Consider the following 18,564-nt stretch of genomic DNA (forward strand, 5'->3'; position numbering starts at 1 on the left):
CAACTGAAAATTTTCCCCAAATTAATGTTAGACAGAAAGCCACAGAGAGAAGAGACCTAGAAAACATCAAGCAGGATAAAAACAAAATAAAACAAACAAATCTATACCTAGGCATATCATTTTCAAACTATTAAAAATTAAAGATACAGAAAAAAAAATCCTGAAGAAGCCAGAGGACAAAAGACACCTTCACTAAAGAGGAAGAAGGGTAAAAACTATGTTCTTACCTCTCTTCAAACACCATGCAAGGAAAAAGAGTGAAGTGAAACATTTAATGTGTTGAGAGATAAAGACCACTGATCTGAATTCTATACCCTGCAAAATTATCCATCAAAACTGAAGGAGAGCCCTGGCTGGTGTGGCTCAGTTGGTTGGAGTGTTGTCCTGTAAACCGAAAGATTGTGTGTTCGATTCCCGGTCAGGGAGCAAAGCTAGGTTGCAGGTTCGGTCCTGGTCAGGGCATGTACAGAAGACAACTGATTGATGCTTCTGGCTCACATCAGTGTTTCTCTCTTTCTATCCCTCCCTTCCCCTCTCTCTAAAATCAACAAATGTGTCTTCTGGTGAGGATAATAAAAAAGTGAAGGAGAAATACAACTTTTTTAGACAAACAGCAGTTGAGGGAATATGTTGCCAATACACCTGGCTTGCAAGAAATGTTAAAAGAAGTTCCTTAGAGAGAATAAAAATAATATAGGTCAGAAACTTGAATAAATAAAGAAGAGCACTGAAGAAGAAATAAGTGAAAGTAAAACAAACACTTATTTTTCTTATTCCTTTTTCTTCTTAAGTGATCTAACAGATAAATGTTCAACATAATATCAACAATGTATTTGATTATGTATACATATACATATGCTTATATATGTTACATATGGATGCATTATACAAAGTTAACATGGACTTCGGGTGACTGTGGTGAGCCCATGCAGGTTCATCACTTGTAAGGAGGTACCACGCTGGTGGGGATGTTGCCAGTGGGGGAGGCTATGAATGTGTGGGGGCAGGGGGTGTACGGGAAATCTCTGTACCTTCCTCTCAGACTAGGACCTGAAAGTGCTCTAAAAAATAAAGCCAACGACAAAAGGGCAGATGATAAAATAGCATACCCAGTGCAATCCCACTTTAATTTAGTTAAAATACATGTGTCACAGGGCAGAAGAGTCGGAAAGGAGAAACTACATATATAACTACTAGTTATCTTAATGGTGGAATTACAGGCAATTTTAATTTTCTTCCTTTTACTTTCTGTGTTCTCTATTATCTAAATTATCTACTGTGAATATATATCATTTATGTAATTAAAAAATTAAATTGTTTAAGAACAGCTTTGCGGATGAGACATCCTTTGGAACAATACTTGGAAGAAAGGTGAAATTTTGACTTGTTCAGATACGGAGAAAATATTTGCAATGAAAAGAATTGTGACTAAAGCTACAAGGAATGAGAAAGTTTAGGCAAGTTGGAAATAAACTGTCTAGTTAGGTTAGAACATAGAATATCTATCTATAAGAAGGTGCTGGAAAAGAAAGAGGATGGAACAATTGAGACCTTGCCCCTCAGAGGAGGTGTTGCTACCTGACACAGCAGGCACCCAGGAGAGGAGCAGTGAGGACAGAGGTGGGCAATTGCGCCTCTTTGACAGATAATTTAGTTATCCGGAATATTCCTAAGCGTTTAGCAGTTAGTACTAAATTTTATATGTCTCAAAAAAGAATCCAAATTAGCAGGCAGTTTCAGAGAGAGGATACTCAAGCTAGAGGAAATACAATGTCATAAGTCAACTGTAGGAAAAGCATTAGAGAAACATTGTTACATAAAATACCTTCAAAGGCATCACTACTCACCACACAAATGATTTCACAACATACTTAGTAAGCCCGTGCGATGTTAGTACTTATGCCCAAGAGATGGACATGGGAAAGATTTCTACCAATTCCATGAAGCAGGTAGACTACCTGAAATGCACACCAATCATAGCCATGGTTGTCGCTGAAGAAAGATCGATCCCAAGGACATTGAAGGGGTGACTGGACATCAGGCTCACACTGCTGCTATTGTAAACACTGCCCAAACCCACTCCAGAATACTGACTCTCTGACATTTTCTAGAGTAAATGGTTCACCTGTTGGAAATTTCCCACTATTACTAAGAAAGCAGGGAGCAATAAAATATGCCAAATGGTCCATACCATAATACTCCATGGAAAGTATTAAAATACTGACCTAAAACAACCCAAGCCAACCCAACCCAACAACTGTTTAATAAACAGCTTCCAAATGGGGAGCAACCTGCCAGGCACTGTGCTGGTTTCCTTATAGGCCTCTCTGTCTTTCATCCCAACAGTCTTGCACAGAAGGTGTTATTGCCCCCATTTTACAGAAAAATAAAATGTGGCTCAAAGGGCTTCATTCACCTGTGCTATTCACACCACCAACAGGAGATAAAGCTGGCATCGGGGTCTTGTTGGCTGAGAGCCCGTGACCCTTCCACCGAGCAACATAGCCTAATCTTGCCGCCTACCCCCACACAGCCTTCTGAAAATGTCATCATCATTGTTTTCTGTGCCAGTACCACGATCAGAGCAACCAGGAGAAACCCTCAAGACCCGTTTCAGACAGATAACTGGGTCTCTCCGGCTCACCAGAGTAATAATGCCATGGCAAACAGCCAAGCCATTTCAAATTTCTAAGCAAAGAGCTGTGCCAAATAAAAGCAAAGAGCCGTGCAAAATCAAACACCGGACAGAATAATAACAATGTCTTTCATTGGTTTGGGGATCAGGTAAGCACATTCCTTTAAGAAAAAAAAAAACAAAAACCAGAAACAAGACATTTAAGCCTCCAAATATAATGCTTATGCATTTTAAATGTCTGAAATTCTATTTAAAATCTCAAGAATGAAATTTCAATTTAAAATATCTATAAATAGCATAGAATGGAGCACAATGTTACTGTTTGAGCCAAGTGAGAAAGAAGCCCTTTTGCTATCTTTATAGAACAAAATTCTCCAGGGAATAGAGGCAGTGTTCTGAGAACAGGAAGAACATTTTCTCCCCGAATGCCCACCACTCCCGAACATCACTACATGTTCATCTCACATCCACAGGCAACCTTCTTTTTTTCTCCCCCCAAGAAAAGACAGAAACATAGCTGGTGGAAATACCTCAACATCTCCGAATACTTGATGATATTCAGAATTAGGAAAAGAACATTACTGGGAAAATGTTTTCTGTAATCTCACCAGAGATCAATACAGGCAACCGAGGAAAAGCTAGTAACCTGTTAACAAATCCTCCTGCTGCTCTCCAGAACCATCGCTGGAGAAAGGAGGGCAGCGGAAGAGCAGGAAGGAAACCAAAGAAAGGGGTCTACCCAGCAAGGGTCTGAAGGGCTCACCCACCCACCCACCCACCGAACACTCACGGGGTCCTCACTATGGACTAGGCATCAGGAATACAAAAATAAATGGCATGTTAGGTTGAATTTCTCCGTTAAACACTCCCATAGCACATGGTACTTCTTCTTTGTAGCTCTCATTACGGAATCACATTTCTGTGTTTTTAGCAACATGTTAAATCTTAGGAGGTTTGTTGATGGGAATGTAGAATAGTACAGCCACTATGAAAAACTGCATGGGAGTTTCTCCAAAAACAAAAAGAGTTACCATTGGATATACTGATTTCATTTCTGGGTCTGTATCAAAAAGGACCAAAACCGGAGTTTGGAAAGCCATTTGCGCCTTGTTTCACAGCAGTGTTACTTGCAATAGGCAAGAGGTGGAAGCAACCCAGTTGTTCATTGACAGATGAATGGATTAAACGTGGTCTATACCTACAAGGGAATATTATTCAGCCTTAAAAATGGAGGAAATCCTATCACATGCTACAACATGAATGAACTTTGAGGACCTTATGCTAAATGAAATAAGCCTGATTGGTGTGGCTCAGTGGACTGAACACCAGCTTGCAATCTGGAAGGTCACTGGTTCAATTCCTGTTCAGGACACATGCCTGGGTGTGGGCTGGGTTCCCCAATTAGGGGCATGTGAGAGCCAACTGATGATTCTCTTACACATTGATCTTTCTCCCTCTCTCTTTCCCTTCCCTTCCCCTCTCTCTAAAAATCAATAAATAAAATCTTTTTTTGATAAAAGAAAGAAGCCTGTCTCAAAAAGACAAATACTACATGATAGTTGCCAGGGACTGGGGGAAGAGAGGAATTAATGTTTAATATACACAGAGTTTCAGTTTTGCAAGAAGGAAATGTTTTAGAGATTAGATGAACAACAATGTGAATATACATTACATTACTTAACTATATGCTTAAAAATGGTTAAGAAGGCAAATTTTATGTTACATGTATTTTACCACAATTAAAATTTTTTAATTAAAAAGAAACTTGTTTATCTCTATATCTTTATTATTTAAGTATAGGTCCTTGCATACGGAATATGCTTAGTAAATATTTATTGGATGGATAAATGGACGGATGGATGGACTGACTGGACATACAGATGGGAATGTGAACAGAAGTGCAAGATGTAAGCCAATAATTACTATGCCATGCGAACAAGAGAAATGGGCCCTGTAATTTGAAGAAGTTATTTTTACAGTTGATTTTGATACACCATTTATCATATAGAATTACTTTGTTTTATCTACCAATACCACAAAATATTTTTTCAGTTTCTGCATATTAATAACTTATTTTTATTTTTGAACATCACAAAATTCAACCAGAATCCTTTAAAAATATTCTGCATGCATTTAACAAATCTGACAAAGGACAAGTACACAGGTTACTCGCATTATAGGCTCTTCGAATTCCGCTTCAGCTGCAGCTTCTTGAGCATTCATGGTAGATGTGCTGGGGTGCTCTCAAAAATGCTTTTGTCTGGATTCTAGACTAAATGTAATTTCAACTCCCTAACAGTTAAGGAGTAGTTACAGTTACACAGTCCTAAAATTATTTTGGCCCTTTGAAGGCAACTGCAAGGCTGACATGGCCCCCAGTGAAAATGAGTTTGACAGCCCTGGTAGAAGGCCCTGCCCTTTCTGATGCACATGTGGAATTTGAACACTGAAGACCTTCATTGGCCTCAGGAGTACTGAGGAAAGCCTCCCATCCTTTCAGCCTTTCCTCCCTTTCATTTGTGGTCTCCCTCCACCTGATCATCTCTAGTTCCATGCCATGCTTGGGCGGTGATTTGGCGGCCACCAAACCACCGTCCGTCAAAGGTTTGAAAACAATAATCAGCTTCCTCTGGATTCCTGAAGGACACAGAGGCCACACCATCTGAGAGTCTATCAGAAAGAAGGAGCTTCCTAATTTGTCCAGACTTTGAACACTCTGCTCGAAGATCTTCTCTGATCTCATTCAGCACCAATGGATCGCCCTCAAAATCCACAAGATGACCACTCACTCATGGTGCATTCGGGATGGCCCATCCCTCCTCTTGGGTCTCCAATCCAAATGCTTTTGTGGCCAAGACAGCTTTTTCTTGTAGTCTTTGCAATCCTTCTTCTTCTTGAAGGCACCATATTCCCCCTTCAGCTGAAACTTTGCTAACTCAACATGTAATTTGTAGCCTCTAATTTCATCTTCATCCAAAAGTTTTCATGTGAGATCCACATATTCCCTCTTCAAATAACGGCAAATCCCATCTCCTTTAAGATTTCCTTGATTATCTTTGTAAAGCTTGACCTTAAATGCTTCTGTTCGAGAATCTCTCATAATAGTGCCAAACCTTGACCTGAGCTATATAAATTCATCCACTGTAATGTCCGAAGGCAACCCAGACACATGTACATTTATACTTTTGTCTTCTCCAATATGAAACCATCCTGATTTGGCCTTTCTCTTTTCCCCCCTCTTTTGGGAATCAGTGGGTTCAGGGACTTTTCTTTTTGGCGGTTCCTCTGGGGGCCTAGCATTAACATCTTGTGCATTTAAGGTAGAGCTTGATCCTCCATTGTTAGAAAAGCCATAATTGGCTGATGTGTAGCAATGAAATCCTCAGTGACCTTGGGTAACCAAGCCTTCTTGTCCAGGTCCCATTCGTAGGGGGTGTCATCTGGTGGCTGCCCGAAAGACTTGGTTTCTCTACAGGGATCTTTCTGGGTGTCTCCATCCTTGGTGTCTCCATACAACTCTTGCATTCGCAACTGCTCGTCAAAGTCGTTGTTCCCATCCAAGCTGCTGTGGCTCATTTTGACGACTTAGCCCACGGGTAGAGACCGGGCGTGCAGAAAGGCCGAGATGAAGCCAGCTCGCTCCCCCAATACCACAAAAATTTTTAATACAAATTTAGTTCTATCTAGTTGAATGATTTTTTCTTCTTATTTCTTTTCACTACAATATAGTCTGTCTTCTGACCCAGGTGATATTAACACAGGAAAATACAGCACCTATGCTCTTTCCAGCACCTCTTGTAATTCAAAAGGGTAACGTGAAATAAAGCTTACACTCGGCACTGCAGAAGATGAAAGCAGGTGATAAGTAGCTTGCCCATGGATTATTAATCAGCTGTCCTCCGGGCACAGCGTTAGGAAGCTGTGTCATGTAATAAACAGCAGACAAAAAAGTATAATCTCCCTTTTCTGGGTCTGAAATGCAGGCATGTGCCATAAAACTAAACTGACATCTGTTAGCAGGCTTGTCACATGGATGGTTTTTTTTCCTGCAGAATCTGGAATAAATTACATCTTAAAATAAAACTTGGAACAGAGAGGCTGCTTTACATAATTCCCTCTAATGGTGTGCTGTGAACTCATCGCACTGAGTTCTCATAAGAAATGTTGCATTATCATTTTAGGTGCAAAACTGTTGAATGCTGAGCCATGCTAGGAAATTTGTGTTTTTAAAATGGTCCTTATATTTTTAACTAAAAAGTGGCAAATGAAACCGTCCTTTCCTGATATTTGTACAGGGTGGAAAATAAATCAGGTTTTACCTCCCAACGAAAGTATGGCTGCCTTTGCCCCAACTCCTGCGGCCTGTGCCCTGTCGGTCGTTTGTGATGCTTGGTCACCGAGGGGAGCTGGCAATGCAGAGCAGAGCTCCCAAGGCCGCCGGGCGTGCTGGTCTGACCTCGCAGGATTCGCTCAGGGGGACACTCCCTCAAACGGTTCACAAGTATGAAAGTGAGTTCTGAGGGCTTTTCCTGTCCAACGGCATGAAGCACTTTTTAGCACACACTGAGGAACTTGCCGAGCTGCACGACCCCGAGCATCAGAGTGGCGCAGCACGGAACACAGCATGCCTCTGTCGACCACAGCCCCCTTTAGGAGAAGAAGCCACACAAAGGGGAGCCTTCATGGGCATCTGAAGCTTATAGCCCCTCTGCTCCCTCGGGATTCACTTGGCTCTTAGTCCCCAAATTTTGTCAAAATGGCAAGATTCTCAGACACATACACCCACCTCTGATTCACAGTGAAGAAGAAAAATAAATGTCAGCTTTCTGGAGGCTAATTTCCTCCGTATGTGACATCTCCCTCTTTTGTAATAACACCGGGCCACTTTGAAAATCTCAAAGAAGTGATTTTTGTCATAATGCTTTCTTTTCTATAAAATCCCAGTTCTTGTCTCATCAAAACTTCTCCTTCATTTCTCTCACTGACATGAGTTTATTTACTGGATAATCTTCTCAAATGACAGGTGTTATGCATCATCATACACTGTACAATAGTGGAAACCGAGGCAGGGAGGACACAGCAACTGGGGAAGGAGACACGGAGGGAGGGTGCAGAATTGGACAGCGATGCTCTGGACCGACTTTCTGTTTAAAGGGTTTTATGCACAGCAGGGGATGAGGGCTTGCAAATGGAAGGCGGAGCCACTGACGTCCTCTCTGCATGCTGAGGGTCATGGGGCGATCTGCATATCACCTGGGTTAGAGCTGGGGGTGGGGGGTTAAAAATGCATGTTCCGGGGCTCCATGCAGACAGCTAAATCAGAATCCCCGAGGCTGGTCCTGGGTTTGACATTTGAATCAAGTTCCCTAGGTGATTAGATTCTTTGCTCGTGGCCTGATGCTATTATTTTTTGGTCTGTTTTCTGGTGTTCTGAATCCTAACAGTAAAATCTGTGAACCACTCGGTTGCACAGGTAGGAGTGGGTCTCTGAATTCCAGAGCACCGTTCACACAAAACACCCATCTTGGCTTCCGCCCATGGAAAACCTGGGGGGGAACACACCCAAGAGAACCCACACCGCTGCTAATTGCAGATGGACCTCGTTCATTCTCAAGTGGACTTCACAGCTGATGGCATCTACATGCTAGCTAAATACTGAATGGTGTGAAATTCATTAAGAAGAGCCCAGGCCGCTTGCTTCACAGAAAATCTCAGCATTAGATAAGAGTGAAAAGGATGAAAAGCCCAAACTCATTTCCTGAACATTGAGGGAGAAAGTTCTTGACTCGCTTTTCCAAGATGGCTTGTCCTTGGGGTCCACTGAAGATTGATGGAGACAGGAAAGATGTCTCTGCATTTCAAATTTCAATTCAGGACCATGAATGACTCATTACTCCTCAATTGCCACTGGCTTATTTCACAGAAACACAGAACCGTGGTGATTTAAATTCTGCAAGACGAAGCTGCTTTCAAATACACAGAAAGATACCTCTCTTTGAAACGGACTTTAAGCAAATCCAAACAGAAGACTGCACTGGGAGCTAAAAGAGTCATGCGAGCTTCTCCCTTTACCGCAGCACATCCTCTTTCCATGGAGTTTTCAGCCCCAGTGTTCTTCTGAAACATCCCTGACTAAGGCCTCTGGATGCTCAAGTGGATGCTTATTAATTCTGAAATAGGTTGTATAAAAGATAAAGTATTCAAGCTTTGATACCTGCATTTTTTATAGGAAGGTACTGATGAGAAAGTCAGGTTGGCAAGTATCACTTATTTCCTGAGTCTTTATACCCTAGCGGGTTGGGATGAGATTCCACGCAACCAAGTGTCTCTGGCCTGGAACCCCACAAGGCTGAGTGAGGAACACACATCAGAGAGCAGGGGTCCAGCTAACCCATTAATCATCCAGGACTCAGGCATGTCTGGGCCTTACGTTGGTGTGGCAGACAACCAGACAACATTTTTTATAAAGCAGCTTCCTCCCTGAGGAAAGAATGGTCCCAGGAAAACGCCACATCTAGGACAAAAATCTGACGCAATAGGCTGGGGCAGAAATGGGAGGGAGAATGGTCTGGAGCACAACGCAGCATCTGTGCCTCATACCACACACCCTCCCTGGCAGGAGCTCAGGCTGAGCCAGGAGGACATCAGGGGAGCACCCAGTGGCCCCGGGCTGGGCCCCTGGGGAAATACCACCCAGCTTCGGGCCCCAGCATTGCCAGTTACTACTAAAAATCCTCCGTGTTGCTCAGGCTGTGGTGCTGATCTTGCTACTCAGTGTATGGTCCCCAAACAGCAGCAGCAGCACCATCCAGGAGCTCACTAGAAATGCAGGATCTAGAGCCCCACCCCAGACTCTCCAGAAGGTTCACGTACACATTCAATGTGCGCAGTCTTGGTATAGAATATGATTTGGGGCAACGTACATAAGAATTTAAAATCTTTCATTTGTTAAAGGTTTTTAATATTTATTACAAAACATAACTAGAACAGTTGACTCCTGAGTCCATGCATATTATTTCTCCAGATAATTCTAAGTAAAAAAGATGAGTCAAGTTGACTTAAAAGTATGAAGGAAAGATGCCCCTGCCCCATGCCAACACGAAGCAAAAAGGGGGAATTAGCAAAGAGAGAGAGGAACAAAAAGGACAAGGCAGGGCTCAAACGCTGGACAGACAACTCTGTGAACCAGCACACCAAGCAGTAAGCAGGACTGAAGCCAGGACGTGCTGGGCTCCTGCCCTAAAGCAGGTGGCAGAGGTCCTAGGGTTGCACGACCTACAGGGACCAGGAACTAGAAGTGCTCCCGTGAGAGAGCAACCAAACCACATTCATTCATTAAAGCCAAGGGCTAGTGGAGTTTCCTGGGTCAGAAAGGGGCTTGAAATAAACTGCCGACAGCCACTGGGGCTCAAACTGCCAACAGCTAGTGGGGCTCAAAGCCAACTACTGGCCTACAGAGATGGGAGGAAAGAGACACTCTAGCAAATAGCAAGTATGCCAGACCCTGGGTGGTTCAGGGACTGAATATTCCCCGTCGCACAGGGAGGAGCAGGTGCCCTCCAATGCTTATGTAAGACCAGGTCTCGAAGGTCACTGCAAAATCAGTAGGCAGAGGAGGGCGAGCTGCAAACAAAAGAAAAAAGCAAAACCAAACCCAAAGCCTCTCACTGAAAATGAGCCAGCAAGGGGGGCAAATTCCAAAACACACACAGAAATCAACGGATGAGAAACAGCCAACCAAAGCAACAATTGTGACATCATTTCATTTGGAAATTAAAGTAATTTTGTTGAACAATCTGACTAAAGTTTAAAATAAGTATGTTTAGAATACTCAGAGCAATCAAATAGAATAATACCTACTTTCATAAACATTCAAGCAGTGGTAATACATTTTGAAATAAAAATATGTAAAACTAAAAGAGAACAGATGGACAGGAAAAATACCAATTCAAAATCTTGGAAGCAAAAAATATCGTCATTGCAATTTCTAAAAATATCAATAAATGGTACAAATTCTAGCCTGGACATAGTTAAAAAGGAAATTAAAGAATTGGAAGTGGTACTGAGGAAGTCATCCGAAAGTAGAATGGTGAATGACATTTTAAAATATGAAAAAGCAATTAAGAGACAAGGAGGATAAACTGAGCGGTTCCAAAATATATCAAAAAGGAACTCCAAAAGTAGAAAATAAACAAAATGGAAAAGAAGCTACTGAAAATATTTTCACTTTTAAAATACCCACAAAATACAAAACTCAAAAGATACAGGAAGTACAGCCAATCAATTCTTCTGCCTGGAGTCAACCGGTATCACAATTTTCTTATGTGTATGTTCAGAGAGATTCCATATATATATAAATAATTACATGAAACAGTACAACGATAGAAATGTATACACATTCTGCAACTTGCTCTTATTGAGGTATAATTTATGTATAAAAAATTCGTACATTTTAAGTATACAGGTGAATGACTTTTGACATAAGTATACATCCATGTGCTCATCAACACCCCAAAGTGTTCCCTTGTGACCATTTCAATAAACCTCCTATTCCATCACCCCATCACATATTTCTGGCTACCACTATCTGATTGCTAAAACTATAGAATAGTTCTGCCTCTTCACATAAGTAGAGAATCACACAATATGTAGTCTTTTGCATCATTTCCTTCATTCAAGAGAAAGTTTGTGAGATTTGTTCACATTGTGTGTATTGCTAAGGTTGTTTCTTTTTATCGCTGTGTGGTGTGCAATCATTCAGGGATACAATGGTATATGGTATGTTATACATGGTATATTCATACTATAACTTCTCTACCCATTAACCTGTTGATGGACGCTGGGGTTGTTTCCCATTGGGGCTATTATGAATGAGGCTGCTATGAACATTCAAGTACAAGTCTTTGTGTAGACACATTTTCAACTTTCTTGGGTAAGTACCTAGGAGTGGTTTGCTAGGTCAATCTTTAGAAAATCTACATTTAACTGAATAAGAAGTTGCCAAACTCTTTTCTAAAAAAGTTACCTCACCATCCAGAAATGTTTGAGAGTTCCAGTTTCTCTACATCATCATTGTTGCTTAGTGTAATCAATCTTCAGACAATTTCAGCCATTTGGGCATTTGGGAAGTGGTATTCCACTGTGGTTTTAACTTCCATCTCCATAATGATTAAGGGTAGTGAGTATCTTTTCATGTGTGCTTTGCCATTTCTGTATCTCCTTTGGTGAAGTGTTTGTTCAAATATTTTGCCCCTTTTTTATTATAAATTCAATAATTATATATGGGGTTATTTCCACATTCTCTTTGTGTTCCATGGAGCTACAGGTCTATCCACCGACACAACACTCTCTGGAAGGCCATCACTTATATTAAGTCTTGAAATCAAGCAGTGCTCTAACTTTGTTCTTTTTCAAAATTGTTTAGCAATTGCTTTGCATTATAAGTTCCTTTTCGTAAAAATATATCAAAAATATATCACAGAAATTGTTTCACATCAGTATATAAAGATTTGCTTTTTCCTTTTTTTCATGGGGCATTGTAAATAATCCTTGGAAAGATGTACAATCATTTATTCAAACATCTCCACCATGGCAGATATGTAGATGTGTAGATAATTTTTTATCCTTTGCTATTTCAATGAGTCAAACAATAACCTTCATATATCAGTTCTCATGACCATATGGCACATTCACAGAAGCAGGATTGATGGATCAAAGGATATGTGCATTTGCAATGTAATAGATATTGCCAACTGCCTTGCATAAAGATGGTACCGATTTACATTCATGCCACTTTCTATCTTTGATAATTTGATGGATGAAAACATTGTATCTAAGTATAGTCTCATTTGCATTTCTCTTAATATGAGCAAGTAAGAACATTTTTTTCGGAGGATCCATCTGTATTTCTTTTTCTGTGAACTGTTTTTTCCATTTTTATCCAATTTGGTATTAAGTGCTAATCTTTTCTTTATTGATTTGTTGAAGCTCTTTACATACAAGTGAAATTAGCTCTCTGCTTATGAAATGAGTTGTAAATATTTCCCAGTTTTTTATTTATCTTTTAATTTTGCTTTTGGTATTTTTACCATGCAGAAGTTTTATACTTATATATAATCAAATTAATCATCCCTTCTCCCATGACTTCCTTATTCCAGGATTATTTTATCCTTTATAGCATCAGCTTTTTAAAATATTTATTATTTGCTTTTATTTTCTTTGGTAGAAGACATCAAACAAAAATCAAAACTAATTTGTTTAACAAAAGCCTGCCCAATTGTCCACATAACTTTTACTGAACTAAGCTTTGGCAAGAAGAAAAATGAGGTTTGGAAAGAGGAATAAATAAGCTTTGGCAAGAAGAGAAACAAGTGCAGAAAACCAAAAAAGCCCAATTTAAAAGAGTGAAAAGAGTCCAAATATGCCAGTGGTTACAAGAACTGTGAACACGCCTGCTTACAGACAAGGATTATCAGATTGAATTTAAAAACACAATCCAGGCATATACTAAATGTCACTCTTATACACTACCTAAACTAAAACTATATCCAAAATTAAAAATAAAGGGATCTATAATGGCATTTCATGAAAATACTTATCCACAAAAAAAAAGGAAAAAAAGCTGGAATGGCAGAACTAATAGCAAACAAAATAAATGTAAAGCAAAGATTTCATCGCTTCTCGGCCTTTTGGCTAAGATCAAGTGTAAAGCAGAGATTTCTAGGAATTAAAAAGTGACATCATATATACACATGGCTGAAATTTTTTTGCTGAAAGGGTCTACCATTTTCCATTTCCCAAAGCAAAGCATGAGTACTATTCCAAGCAAGCATTCCACTGTAGGGCAGTATCAACCTCTTGTTTATATTTGCTGATTGGGTAAGCAAAAAGAAAAAGGAATCTTTCTGTAGTTTAATTTCAAAGCCCATATTCTCCCTAACAGAGCAGCGGCCACACAACAGAACTGATGTTGCGTGATCAGTGGGGAGCCCTCAGCCCAGGGAAGCAGAAACTCCCTCTCCTGTAAGGGCCCACGGGGACACTCAGCCACTGGGGCAGCATCCACAGAGAAGAAGAGCCCCCCAACTCTTTCCTCAGCACTGAGCTGGCTGGAGGTCCAGCTCCACCCGGGTCGTCCCCCTTGGTCTACATCTACTCTGTATTCATGCTCAGCAGCTTATTTCATTTCTACACAGCATAGAATTTACTTTCTATACACTCTCAGCAAAGCTGTTCAGGATCCCGAGGCAGCAAACAAGAATAGCTCCCAACAAGCATGCCGAAGGACCAATTGCCCTTCAGTTTCACACAAAACTTTCATTAAGAACTCTTGACTGGAGTCAGGTGCAGTTAGCAATTTCCAGAAAAATCTCCAATGTATTTTCCCTTAAAGCAGAGCAAGAAAATGGTTTCTATGAAATTCAGTAGAAAATTGACTGAAATTGATAATAAAAATTCTTTGAATTTATGAACAAATGACTCATCCATGCCAGGCACCTTGCTGGAGCATTTCACAGTGTGTTTTCTGATCTAATTCTCAAAAACAATCCATTTGGGTAGTATCATTGACCCAGTTTCACTGACAGTCTAACTGAGCACCAGAGAGTCATCTGTGCCTTGCCCAGTTCCAAAACCCAAAAAGAGGACAAGCCTCAAACCCAGACCGGTGCATCTGCAGGGAGCTCCGATGCAGTCCTGTCATTCATGTCATCAGCATGGTTGGGAGTGAAAAAAACAATTTATCATTAATCTGCCGGGATCATTTAGCATACTCTGTGTAATAAAGACCTTAGAAAAAAGCACACATTATGATTAATATGTGCAGAAATTTCAGATTCAATATTTCTAGTCATATTCTGGAAAATTCTAATGCGCAGTTACAGCAACAAGCAATTCAGTAAAGACCGTTAATCATTTCAGATGGTGCTGGGTTCAGGTGATATTATTCCCTGACAGACTGGGCTTCTGGTTCCCGTGCTTTTGCTGAGGCAGCTGCTCTCATTTGATGCTTTAGAAAGATTTTTTGATTTATAGTTTGAAGCTAAAATTACCAAAGAGTTTTAAAAGCAGTAAGAAAGCCATATGCATCTTTCTGTCATCATCTCAAAACACTTCCTTTCATTTTGCCTCCATTTTTGCCTGAGTGGCTGGAATCACAGGGTCTGATAAAAAGAAGAAAGATAACAGCTTACCATGAAAAACATCACCAAACAATATGAGATGTTTTAAAATCATGAAGTGACAACAACACAACCCAAACCCCTTTGGTTTCTATTCTCACTTCCAGAAAAATGAGTGAAGAAGGCCAGGCAAAGAGCACCGCCGTGTGTGTGTGCGTGTGTGCATGTGCGTGCGTGCATGTGTGTGTGTGTGGGGGGGGGTGTTCAATCTGCTTTCACGCCAGAGCCACGTCCTATTTACCAGGGCCTGTACCCATGCAGAAAAATGAAAGCAGACCCTGCTTGCCACAGGCCAGAAACCAGGTTCCTTTTATCTGCCATTGCATAACTCCTAGAAACATGTTCCTCAAGGAAGTCATCACTCACACGGATGGGTTTAGTTTTGTTTTTGTAAAGCATTCCCCTCAAAGAAAAAAGAATATCAGTCTCTTTTAAATTCTACAACAAGGGGCTTTTTTTAAGCAGCAAAAACATACTTGGCAATTCTGGGCCAGATCACTTCCATTATTACTGTTTTTTTTTCTATTTTTTATTGTGGTAAAATACACATAAAAATTACCATCTTACTGATTGTAAGTGACATTATTCAGGTTTTTAATATAAATAAGTAGCTTTAAGAATACAAGAAATTTTCCAAAACATTTCTCTTTTCCAGGTATGTAAATGTTCCTGCTGTTTCAGGAGCCGTGAAGACTTACTTCCTGCTTCATCCCCAGCATCAAGGTTTGCCTGCTTCAGCTCCCCGGGGCGTGAAACAAGCTCAGATCGAGTGGGAACCTGCCGTCTGAACACTCGTTTTCCACAGGCAGTGTGACTTAGATAAATTACTTCCGCAGATCGTTTTTCAAAGTCTTATTTTATCCTCACATTTACCAAATCTCTGGCTAACACATTATTGAAAAAGGCAAACTTGCTTTGAGTTTCACATCTATTCAGTGTTTCCTTTGAAGAGTGGGGGTGGGTAGATAGGGCCAAGATGTAAAAAACATTAAGGACAAACAGGAAAACGCTTAAATGAATACAAAGAATCAGTAGTTAGTTCTTTGAATAATCTAGAGTTGACATATGAGAGAATCAAGCCTGTAATTTCCAGCTGTAAAAAAACAGCTCTATGAAGGTAACAAGCAACAAAAACAAGATAAAGTTCTGAAAAGTGTTCTCACTCCTTTGGGTTCTGTTCACAGACCTTACCCCCAAAATCCTATAAATTTTCCATTAAGGCTCCTAACTATTAAATGCTAGTACTTCCCGTGGCAAAGAAAAATACAAATCAATAGTTAGTCACATGTTAAAAGCACAGCAAATTCTTTGAAAAAATCCAAAGAAGCTCCTGCTGTTGAAATAAAGGCAGTTTTTTTGATGATGATGAAGAAGGAGGAGGAGGAGGAGGGGGAGGAGGAGGAGAGGAAGAAGAAGAAGAAAAAGAAGGGCGAGGGGGAAGAGCAATGCAGAGGTAACACACTTTGATTAAAGATCAAGCAGTAAACTGAAGTTTAAAATTGAGCTCCGTGTGCACTGTTCCTCAGACATACCATTCTGGCATGTTGTAAATTACAGGGCACTTCTGGCTGGGAATAATAGGCCAAGATAGGCCAAGCCCAGAAAGGGCTGGTGGTCAAACATAAGTCAACTACGCTCAGGAGAATTTCTCTAGTATCTGCCTACAAAATGCAATTAGCTCAGCTCTACACTAAAATTTGCTTTTAAGAACACAGTTCAAAGTTTGAGTCTCTTTTCTTGCTATCCATTTACAATAAAATATTTGTAGAGATTTGACATCCTTTGAACATAAGTATCTCAGTTGCAACATGCATCATGTCCATTCAACTTTACAAAGTACATTTTAATCAAAGCTACACATATTTTCTGACTTTTAAGCGCCTGGAGACTTGAAATAGTGGTTACAACATGGAAAAACATGATACACAAGCGATCTGTTATCAAATGTAAGCCTGAGTCTGATTCCTTTTTGTATTTGAGGCCTATTTGACATAAGTACTTTCCTCTGCCTGGAAATTTTAAATCGAGTGCCAATCGGAAATGGTGCTCTGGAGCCTCTGCCAGAAGTAGGCTTCTTAGTCTTCCTGTCTGGTCTTAGCCAAAACCTTACTTAGCACTACTCAGCTGCAACTAAATCTTTCAAAACAATTTTAACATCTCTCTCCTTGTCAAGACCTTATGTCTACAGAGCTGACGCTATAAATAATAATGGGTGATGGGTTAGGTTAAAACTGGACCTTCTAGTTACAAAATAGTACAGCATAGAGAATATGGTCAGTAATATTGTGATATCTATGTACAGTGCCAGGGGGTACTGGGAATACTGGGAGGATCACTTTGTGAAACATATGACTGTCTAACCACTGTGCTGTACACCTGAAACTGGAATTCATACAAAATAATACTGAATATAAACTGTAACTAAAAAATAACATTTAAAAGTACTGAACCTTCAACTATCCAATTCTTGGTTTGTATTGTTCATTTTATTAAATTATGAAATCAAATGAAAAAAATCTTACCTTGTGATGCCCAAATTCATTCAAAATGGTTCCCAATTTTCTGGTGTTGCTGTGTAGTTTCTGGGCAGCAACAGCTGGATGGGGGTCGCGCCAGTTGATGGACAAGCGGTGATACCAAAAGTGCTGACTCTCCAGAATGTGAGCTGATTTGACACTAGGGTCGAAACGATGCACTTCACACCCGTTGTTGGCCATGCTGACCTCGAAATGGGTATCATCACTTCCCAGCCTGTAGAAAAAGAGGAGGATGGAAATCAACACTCAGACAAAAACAAAAACAAAACAACACATGTAATAAAGTGAAAAAGTGTTGGGTTGACAAAAATGACAGTTCCAAGGCCAAGTTTCTTAGTTATAGCAAGACTTCTATTTTAACACGTGGCTAACTATACATATTCACAAAAATTGCACTCTAACTGTACACAAAAAGCATTATAGCTAAAAGCTTCTGGATGAAAGAAAGAAGAGAAACTATCTACTAAACAAACACAGACCAGAGAATCACATGCTCAAACATGTAGAAGAATATCTAAAAAAATGTTAAAGATGTAAACCATAGCAGCAGTGAAACAAAGACTATCCAGCTGTCTTCAGAGATTTCCTCATATATGTCGAAAACATAAGCCCCAGGGTCAGTTCCCGTAGGGACAGAGAGGTACCGTTTCTGATGAGGTCATTTGTCTCCATTCTAATGGCCACAGTGCTGTGCATGCAGTTTGACTTACAGGCAGCAGCTGTTTTCTTAGAAACTGCATTTTAAAACAGCATGTAAAGCAAAAAAGACAAATGTCTGTGGTCCTACTGGATCTAGTACTCAAGAAGCAGAAGAGGCACCTCACCTAAAATTCTCACCAACAGGAGACAGAATTTCTATTTAAGTACCCAATAGATGGCACATTATGTGGGAAATTCATATACTTGCCAATTTTTAATTTGTTCAAAAGTATTCCTTATTTAGTGATACATATAAGGTTCATCACTTTGATTAAAGCATCAATTTGAATGATGAAATTAACTGAGAGAAGATTATTTTTTTAGCGGTGAGTATGCCTTCCTTGCCCAAAATTCTATAATTAGATGTGACTTAAGCTACCAATATCCCATGGAGCACCTGTAAAACATCCACTGAACCTGGGCCCAGTGCAGAAGTGCTCTACTCTCTCAGACTCTACAGTTGCAGATTATTTCATAATTTAGAAATATACCAGTTCTTTGGATAACAATCATT

General features: G+C 40.2%; 1 protein-coding gene and 1 pseudogene across 1 annotated transcript in view; both read right to left on the reverse strand.

The window, feature by feature from the left end:
• The window catches only part of METTL24 (methyltransferase like 24), a 94,820-nt gene that overhangs the window by 33,943 nt on the left and 42,313 nt on the right, over nucleotides 1–18,564 (reverse strand). The window contains exon 4 of the mRNA XM_028510358.2: nucleotides 17,337–17,565. Coding sequence (XP_028366159.1) covers nucleotides 17,337–17,565 — 229 coding nt within the window. The remainder of the gene's footprint in view (nucleotides 1–17,336; nucleotides 17,566–18,564) is intronic.
• On the reverse strand, nucleotides 4,404–7,666 carry LOC114494069 (annotated as a pseudogene).

The sequence above is a fragment of the Phyllostomus discolor genome, chromosome 4 (assembly GCF_004126475.2).
Source record: "Phyllostomus discolor isolate MPI-MPIP mPhyDis1 chromosome 4, mPhyDis1.pri.v3, whole genome shotgun sequence".
NCBI lineage: Eukaryota > Metazoa > Chordata > Mammalia > Chiroptera > Phyllostomidae > Phyllostomus > Phyllostomus discolor.